Source organism: Setaria italica, chromosome III (genome assembly GCF_000263155.2).
Source record: "Setaria italica strain Yugu1 chromosome III, Setaria_italica_v2.0, whole genome shotgun sequence".
NCBI classification, from domain to species: Eukaryota; Viridiplantae; Streptophyta; class Magnoliopsida; order Poales; family Poaceae; genus Setaria; species Setaria italica.
In genome coordinates, this window is record NC_028452.1 from 14,256,938 (window position 1) to 14,266,309 (window position 9,372).

Sequence of the window (9,372 nt, forward strand, 5' to 3'; positions counted from 1 at the left end):
AAATCGACGAGCCACGGTCCACGTTCAAGGTGAACGTCGCAACAGCCACATGCATTCCGTTGTCACGGGCGCAGGACGGCAGCCTTTCTCGGCAGACAAAACAAAAGCAGCCTTTCTTTCCCCGTGGCAGAGCGGGACCAGGCCAAAGCCTATGAGCAAGAGCAGCATCCGCATCGATCCTCGAGACCCCCCGATCCCCAATGCCGGGCGCCGACTGATCAACGCAACGCTAGCCTACAGCCTACTACTGGCCAGCAGCCATGCCGGTGCCGCGGCGCGGATGGCACGCTCCGGCCTCCAGGGGCAGGGCAGAGCAAAAGTGTTGATGGGTGGCCGGCTGCCCGGCCTTGCTGGATGCGACGCGAATCCCAGTTCAGATGCACCCGATCTTCTCGAGTACCACTACTGCTGCTGCTGCTACCCCACGCCTGGCTGCCTGTATCCGCGGTGATCTGTGCGTGATCCCGTGGCGGTGGCCCAGCGCCACCAGCAGCTAGCGTTTTCTCCTTCGGGGCCTCCTGCGCCCGCGTGGCCAGCGCCTAAAGCCGGCCCTGCCCCCTCCCCGTTCCAGCACGGTCATAGGTGCCCTCCTGGTTCTGGCCACCCCTCTCGTGCAGTTCCATCCTCCTCATCTCTCTCACAGGCCACGAGTCCACTCCGCGTTCATCGCTGGGGTCACAGGCCAAGCCAAGCCTGCAACTGATCACACCAGGGGCCAGGGAGCCCGTCCGGCCGGCCGGCGAAATCTGTGGCAGTGGCCCAGGCCGCGCAAGCAGTGGCAGTTCTCGCCAGTGCTTTGCTTTACCATCTGGCACTGGCGCTTTGGCCGGAGCTTCTCCTTTTGGGGCGGCTACCGTTTGCTTTTCCAAGCCTGGGCAGCGCAGCGCAGGAGGGACTCCAGGGGAGGAAAGCTGACCTGTGAGCCCTGCCCTGCCCCCAGTGTCAGGTGCAAAAGGGGGTGCCCCTTTTGCTTTGCTTGCCTCCTGCCTCCTATCACCAAATTCACCGGAACCTATGGCTTGCAAATTGGACTGTAGCTTGCCGTTGATGCCGAGAGATACTCCGTGTCATAGCTCATAGACTCATACTACTAGTACCAAGCAAATCTAGGGTAGCTAGGGCATAATTGAGTTTGAGTTGCTAGTATTTACCGTGCCTGTTCCAGCATGGATGATCTGCTCCAGTGATCTTGCCATGCGTCCGCGTTACGTTTGTGCAAACACTGCATCTGCGCCAGAGTAAATTGAGATCCCAGGCTCTTCAAGAGCTACGGGTCTAGAGACGAAAAATGAAGCGGGCACGGGCGGTATCCATGAGCTGACATTCTGACCTGATTACCTCTTCAACTTATTGCAAAATATGCATGCAAGATAGTTGTCCCCACATAAAAGAGGGAGATGCTGGGTGGAGGGGCATCTTTGTACTGACTACTACTGACTCAGGATGAAGGCTGCTGCCGTGCTTCAACCTTCAAGCCTGCAAGGTTATGACGCGTCTCCCTGTCGCCGTGATTCTCCATTTCTTTGTAACAAGAAAAACAACAACGTTTCTGTAGGGTAGACCCAATCATTCACTGTAAGGTAGGATCCAAATGAGCAGACGATCAAGTACAGAGTGTGCATGGCTGCGAATGGGAACAAGGCATCAAGAACGGAGATCCTCTCCTCTTAAATGAACACCAACTGCTGCTCTGCACACTGAGGCAAACCAACCACTGTAATCTTCTTTCCATCGATCATTCACTAATCACTATTTTCTTTAACTCGAACATTAAAAAAGGGAAGGAAATGTGATCCAAGAAAACAAGCAAAATAGAGGGAGAGAAAATGAAGCGCGTGCAATCTATTAGAGCAGCACCCAATCTAGAGCACGCAGCACGCTTGATCCTGTGATGCGACCTACCGGATACTCTCTCTGGAGACGCGTGATCCGGGCCATGATGTCCCATGAAAACCTGGTGGTGTGCTCTGTTGTGTGCATGCACGCACAAGCACAAAGCACAAAGCACAAGGTGGCCCTGAACCTTCTGCACCCGGCTCGTGATCTACTGCAGCACTACTGCGCGGCGGCGTGGTGCCGACTGCCGGGACACGATGATGAGCGCAATATGCAGCGTCACCTGCCCCGGCCGGACCCCCTCGCTTCAGGTCAAAGATACCGCAGCTATGCACACATGGATTTTGGGTGCACTGGGCACGTTGCCATGCCGTTTGTTTTTGTTACCCCTAGTGGGTTTCTTTGTCCGTGGTGAAATGAAAATCGAGCAATGGTGAGTTACTGCAAGATGTTCATGGAAAAGGGTCGGGAACTCTGGATGTACTTGCTTGGTGGCAAAGGTAAGGTGCAAATGGACGGCTAGGATTGAATCCAGTGGGTAGCTAAATGACAAACGGGCAAACGGCCGCCAGAGTGCTTGGGAGACGCAGCACACAGGAGCGTACAAAATCTTAGGGCCCACTTGCCAGGCTTGTCCATGGCATACGTATAGGTATATTGGATGGATACGTATACTGCATGCAATATGTGCAAACCGTATATTGTACCTGTACGTCTACGTTGCTACTCGCTAGTCCTTGTACATCCCTGGGATTCCACGTACGGCCCCATCTGCCAGAGGACCAAGACCACCTGTCTTCCCCATAGAACGAAAAACCGGACCGGAGATCGAACCGATCAGGCTACTGGTTCATAGTTTTCCGGTCCAAGTTCATCATTTGTTAATATAATATTTATTTCTCATGATTTATATGAGTATTTTGCAAGTTTTATTGCAAAACATATCATATATGGCATAATAGATGGGATTATAGAGAAATAACGTAATAGTCTACTCCCCAAAGTTCCAAAACCAATGCGCAAATGTCAAACTCTTCGCTGGTTAAAACAACTGGTTCACTAGTTCTAGTTCGATAAAAACCAGCCGGTTCGAATGGTTTGTATGGTTCGCACCGATCCAATTGCACCAACGATCTTTTGCTTGAACCGAACTGGTCTGGTCACCGGTTAACGGTTTTCCCGGTTCAACCGGTGAACCGGTTCGGTTTTTTGTTCATGGTCTCCCCTTCTTCCTCCGGCTATAAAGCGCAGCACCTCCCAGGAGGAGACAACTCCCTCTTGCCCCACAGCCCACACAGGACACAGCACGCAACGCAACACAGCCGCCGCCCGCTCTCCGACAAAGTACCGCAACCTCCTTGCCTTCCTCCTCCCATTCCCATGGCGACCAAGCCCTGCTTCCTCTGGGGGGACACGCACGCCTCCTCCGCCGCGGCATCCGACCCCGACCTCGCGGCCGTCTTCGGCTCGGGCGCTCCGGAGACGGCGCTGCTGGCTGCGGCCGCGACGGCGGCGGGCGACGCGGCCGCTGTCTCGCAGGAGCTTGGGGCCGCCGCGGTGGCGCGCCCGCGGCTGCGCCGGAACTCGTCCGGGTCCGGGAAGCAGCCGCAGCAGCAGGCGGGCGGCGGGGCCAGGAAGCCGCCGCAGCGCGGGCTCGGCGTCGCGGAGCTCGAGCGCCTCCGCTGCGGGGGCGACCCGCTGCGCGAGCTCTCCGCCGTGGTCGTTGACGCCGCCGCCGGCGCGCAGGGACACCCGCTGCTCCACTACCACCCCCATCACCACCTGCAGATGCCACCCTCGGCGTTCGAAGCCGCCAGCGGCGGCGCGCGCTACTGCTCGCAGCTGCTGGCCCCGGCGCCTCCGACTCCACCGGGTGCCGTGTGCTTCCTCCACCCGCCCGCGGCGGCCGGCTGCCAGAGGGCTCCGCTCGTGGCGCCGGAGCAGCAGTACTTCAGGGACCGGTGGGGTCGCATGGGGGGCTTCTCCCCGGCGGGCAATGGCTCCGGCGGTGGCGCCGACCACCAGCCCCTGCTGCTGCCGGCGCCAGAGCACCCTTCAAGCCAAAACACCATCTGGCGTCCTGCTGTGCCCTCCTCCTCCTCCTCCTGCCTCCAGACCGGCCACCGCTGCGACTTCTGCTGCAGGGTAAGCTGCAAACTTCTGAATTCCTCCCTGTGATCACGCGCGCTGGGTTTACATTATCGATAGATAAAAAATATCGTTTTTCGGATATACCGGAATTCTATCGGTGATAGAGAAATTTTTTCGGACAAAATTTATTAAAATAAACTCTCAATTTATGCAGATATAAATATAGATTCTCTCCAAACTATGTAGTTTGAAAAACACACATAATAATGTAGAAAAATAAGGGTCGGAGATCCGGTAGTAGGCCAAAAGTGTACATGAGCGTTCATAAAATAGCAAATAGTAAGGCTAAATTCAAACCACTAATATTTTTGGGTGATAAACTAATTCTATCGGATCCTACAGGCGAAACAGATATATCGGAGTTATCGGAAATCTATCAGTGATAATGTGAACCCTGTCACGCGACGATCCCTTATCTTGACAAGAACTAATCTGGTCTCCTTGTTTCTGTTGCATCTGCATTTCGTGACTCTTCCACAGAGGATGAGGGCCTTGGCAGAGAGAGGAGCACTGGCACCGACGCCTCCTGCGTCTCCGAACACCGGGGCCAACACCAACACCATGTCAGACTACTCCATCTACGATCTCGCCGCGGCCATGGCCACCGCTCGCCAGGTAACAACGTCTATCAACAATGCAATTGCTCGTCTAGTCCGCTCATCAGCTCGTGCGCACAATACTGTATTTGCCTGCTTGGTGAAAGCTTCACTCAATTGCGATGTACGCTCTGTGCAGGGAGACGCGTTCTTGGCCCTGGAGAGGAAGGGCGGAGCGGCGGCGGCCGAGGCGCCGGCGAAGAAGGAGGTGAGGGAGATCGAGTTCTTCCCAGCGGCAAGCGCGCACCACGCTTGCGGCGGTGGCCGAGTCTCCTCCGCCCACGACGTGTCGGAGCTCGCGGCGCCCTTCTCCTCCCCGTACGGCGCCGCCGCCGGCCGCACCCCACCGAAGCTGGACCTGTCTCTGAGGCTGTAGGGGGTCGATCGATCGCTGTACCTGTTCGGCGGCGTAGGGTTTTAGCTTGTGTTGTTGCTTAAATGGGTTCTATCCTACTGTGCTATAATACGGTTCTAGATATTTGGTTTGTTCTTGTAGTTTTGGATTCTAGACACGTCGTGCTATTGCCGTTCTTTTGATTTGCTAAAATGCTGCCGAATCTATGATCATGGATGGACACATCAAATATGTATTTATGTACTGTTTACATGAGGGTTAATTTAACCGACAGTGAGACCCCAATAGCCAATGATCATTGACCAGGCTAGGCGTTGGTCACCACTCATCAATCACAGGCTCACAGCACAAGACGCCATGGTGCGGTAACAAGCATGACGAAAATTCTGGCATGGGTATTTGCACCACCTTCTGCATCTGACTATCTAGAAAAACCTCTATTTATGACAAAAATCAAAACAATCTACAATTTGAAACAGATGGAGTACTATGCAAGAGCTGGTGGCGTAGAGAGCCAAGCCGAAACACAACACACCCCACCCCGACAGGCAAAGGAACACGGCGGCGATGCACTCAGCAAACAGTCATTTCATTTTACTAACAACACACGAAACACGTCAAGAAGCAAAAACAGCGGGGAATCGTCCATGATCTACAGTTTCTGTTACAAACGCAAAGGTGCAGAGGAGCATGGGTGGCCACCGGAGCGGGCACTCATAATACACCAAGGGCTAGCTGCCGACGTGAAGGCCTCTGCTTTCTCCTTCTCGTGGCCGGGTGCCCTGCTCTTTCCCTCATTTCTCTGCAAACAAACGAGGAAAACATCAAGGCGTGATCCGAGCATATGTGCAAGTACAGTAATAAACAACTTGTCAATCAAACAGGAGCATATATGCAGGAAGCAAAAAGCTTGTCAATCAAGCATGCAAAACACTGCCAATAGCTTAAGGAAGAAAAAGCAGGGAAAGAAAAAAAATTGAGCTGGAAATAATTTGCCTGGAAATGTTAAGGAGCAGTTTTTACAATGTCAATGACACCAGAACTGACGAAAATAGAGCATGCTGTAGCACCATGCAGAATATGACAATGTTCAGTGTTTGGAATAACTGAATAACTCTTGTTTTCCTGTATCCACGTTGAATCATAGTTCATAGGATTTAGAATCAAAGGAACATGGCCAAAGCATGCTCTGCTCCATGCATGGAAAGGACTTCCAAGTTTGAACTTTGTGATCTGACTTATACATGTGAAAGATAGCACTCAGGCTAGTCAAGTCAGCAGTTTCACTTTCATGTTGGACCAGAGATGCTGCATGCAGAAGTTGTCATGCTCATGCATCTTGGTTGCTACATCAATCAGTCCAGCATTTGTTTGGAATGAAGCTGTGAGGCAAGTTTGTGCATATACTGCAAGCATTTGCTGAAACAGTGGCCACGGAGGCATATGAATGCAAAATGTTAATAAATGAAAGAACGCAACATGATCTGAACTGGAAGTTATCTAATGCCAAACAAAAGGTAACAATTTGCATAGTGCAGCTACATTTTAAAAAGCTAGAATAAGTCATCTATGGAAATATTGAACAAATTCATCTGCCAAGGCAAAAGAGTGCACAGCTGCACATACGTAGATATACAGCACTTCTAATCCATCATGTTTTAGCATGAATCCACCTATTGTGCCTGTGACATTGAGCTGGTGTGTTTTAGCCTGAATGCACAAATTGTGGCTATGACATTGAGCTGGTGGTGCAGAATCAGAACTCCACACTCAATACCTCAGGACTAGGGAGACCTAGATTGACTTACCCTATGAGTAAATTTGTCAGGAAAATAAGGTACTTAATTACATAAAACCTCAAACTTCTTCCAAATAGCACGCAAGCTCTTGCAAGCTTATAAGCATAACAGAATTTAGCTTCTTCACAAAAGGGTTTTATAATACGATGGCATGCGGGAACTTAAAGTAAAGTTCTCTAGCTGTGCTTTTGTGTCCCATTGAGCTAAACATTACAAAATAATGCAATACCTCATTCATTCTTCCTCCCTATATCCTATAAAAAATAGTTTTGAGAATAATTCTCTTGGGGATAAAGGTGAACATAAAACCAGACTAGTAATGTCAAGCGGCCAATACTTTTCATAGCTATTCAATTATTATGCAAATGTTGAGCAGGAAAAAATCACTTCGTGTACATTCTATGTTAATGCTTATTTTGACAATTGCAATTAGTACTTCCTCTGTTTTTAAATATATGACATTTAGGGCAAGCTAATTAGTTCAACTAGTTAGCTAGTCCTAAATCTCATATATTTAAAAACAGAGGGAGTACTTGGCAATTCCCTTTCACGTCATATATATGAACATGACTATTGTACATTTGGATATAAACAGAAAATCAATGCTCAATCATGCAATTATTAGCATTGTTCTGTCCAAAAACATAAAAAGAACTACGGATCAATCCTACAATGAAACAAATGTCAGATCAAGAAGAACATGGTTGAAATTATAATTTCACGCACTATGTTCACAGTTATATATAGGTGATTGTTTCCACGATAAGGAAATTCTACCAGGCTATGAATTTGTCCTGCTATAAACATCGCAATGTCTGTGTAATAGCTGTCAATTGATTTTGCCTGAACTTCTTGTCAACAAATGAGAAAGTTATACCTCTAGTGGAAAGCTATGCGACAAGGGAAGATGCTCAGACTGGGTACTCACTTGCCATATCAACACAAAATGGATCAAACATTCTAGGGAACGTTCTTGCTGGATTAGTTCAACACTTCTAATGCAATTCCCTCTCCTTACCATCAATACACAACAATGCCTACTATTGGCCAGCAGTACAGCAAGGCCGGTTACCACCAGGTACTTGTAACATAATATGAAGACAAAAGGAAACCATTGCAGATTAGGCTTTCTTGCTAAAACTAGCTCTATTCTTGTAATGCAATGCCTTAGTTTGCAACAGATACTCTACCTCCCTTTTCTCCTTGTGAATGTCATTATACACTCCAATGCTAAACCATTCCATTAACTATTGCACGGGAAAGATAAGCAAATGGACATACCTTTCTGCGCCTCTGGGGCCTCATGGTACACAGGTTCATTTTCAGGCACCGTGCGCAGCTCATCCCCGAAAGCATGGCCGCAACCAGCTCCCGCAGCATCATCCGGGAAGCGCACAACCACCACGGGGCAGACGCAGTGGTGCACGCAGTAGTCGCTGACGCTCCCGAGCCTCCCTTTGCCGGCTCTGCGCGATGCGCCGAAGCCGCGGCTGCCCATGATCAAGGCGGAGAGGCCGAGGCGCTCGGCCTCGAGGCAGAGGCGCTCCTTCATGTCGTGGTCCTTGACGATGTGGATCTTAAAGGGGATCTGCGCGACGACGAGCGGCTGCGCGAGGTCCTGCGCCTTGGTGGAGGTGAAGGCGTCGAAGTCCTCCTCCCGCTTCTTCTTCGCCTCCTCGGGCTCGGTCTCCTCCTCCCCGGAGGCGGCCGCGGCGCGCGCCGCGCCCTCGGCGATGCCGGCGTCGGGCTCGTCGTCGACGGAGACCGGGATGGAGCCCCAGTCGGCGCCGTAGAGCACGGAGGTGGGGCGGACGTGGAGCAGCACGACGGCGTCCCCGGGGCGGAGGTAGTTCTGGACGGCCCACTTGACGGCGAAGGCGGACTCGTCCGAGAGGTCCACCGCGATGCCGATGCGGCGGTGCGGGGAGGACGCCGCGGCTGAGGCCGCGGCCAGCGAGGAGAAGAAGAACCGCGGTGAGGTGGGCTGGATCGCCGCCATCGCCTGCGCCGCGGACAGGCGCACCGGCGGCGGCCCGGACGGCGACCTGTCGCCGCCGGCGCCGGCGGTCGGGGAGGCCGGGTGGGTCGCCATCGCCGATTCGGCCAGGGGGTTGTTCCTCCTCTGGCCCGCGAGATTCCTTCCGGCCGCGGCGGCTCGAACCGAATCGAATCGGGCTTGCGGTCGATCGAGGAGGGCGACGGGGACGGGGAGAGAGGGGAGGCGAGGCGGCGATGGTTTTGGCTGCAAATGACGCGGACTTGCGGAGACAGCGACCAGTGGAGTGGACTCTGTCTCTGATGAGCGTGGTTTGTTAGTGATTAATGATGGTGTTGGTTTGGGGGAATGGACGGTGCCGATGCTACACGTGGCTGCCGACTGCCTGCGCTCACTCGTCGCTTTGTGCTTTCGCCAATGAAATACTACTAGTAGTCTGCATCGGATTTTTTAAATTAAGGTACTGGTTCAGCCTAAAAAGTTTTAGTCCTACTTTAGTCCATAAACTAATGAATGGACTAAATGAACTAAAGATGTTTGGTTCAAGTCAAGTCCATAAATATTGTGAGAAAATTACCATATTGCCCTTCCTAATTACCCCTGGCGCTACTCTCTACCTGCCCTCTTCTTTCTCCCTCT

General features: G+C 51.9%; 2 protein-coding genes across 4 annotated transcripts; one reads left to right on the forward strand and one right to left on the reverse strand.

Moving 5' to 3' along the window:
• The first annotated feature begins 3,137 nt into the window (after positions 1-3,137).
• On the forward strand, positions 3,138-5,267 carry LOC111256610. 3 transcript variants are annotated; one of them, XM_022824824.1, is made up of 3 exons: positions 3,138-3,981; positions 4,468-4,602; positions 4,723-5,267. In XM_022824824.1, the coding sequence occupies exons 1-3, from the start codon at positions 3,217-3,219 to the stop codon at positions 4,957-4,959; spliced, it is 1,137 nt and encodes a 378-aa protein (XP_022680559.1). In that variant the 5' UTR covers positions 3,138-3,216; the 3' UTR covers positions 4,960-5,267. The 3 variants fall into 3 exon arrangements, with proteins under 3 accessions (XP_022680559.1, XP_022680560.1, XP_022680558.1); XM_022824825.1 differs by having other exon boundaries at positions 4,753-5,267; XM_022824823.1 differs by having other exon boundaries at positions 4,468-5,267.
• A 239-nt stretch (positions 5,268-5,506) lies between these two features.
• LOC101784949 (universal stress protein PHOS32) lies at positions 5,507-9,036 on the reverse strand. The gene is made up of 2 exons (XM_004961538.2): positions 8,019-9,036; positions 5,507-5,740 (listed from the first exon to the last, which is right to left on the reverse strand). The coding sequence occupies exons 1-2, from the start codon at positions 8,827-8,829 to the stop codon at positions 5,733-5,735; spliced, it is 819 nt and encodes a 272-aa protein (XP_004961595.1). The 5' UTR covers positions 8,830-9,036; the 3' UTR covers positions 5,507-5,732.
• Between the last annotated feature and the right edge of the window lie 336 nt (positions 9,037-9,372).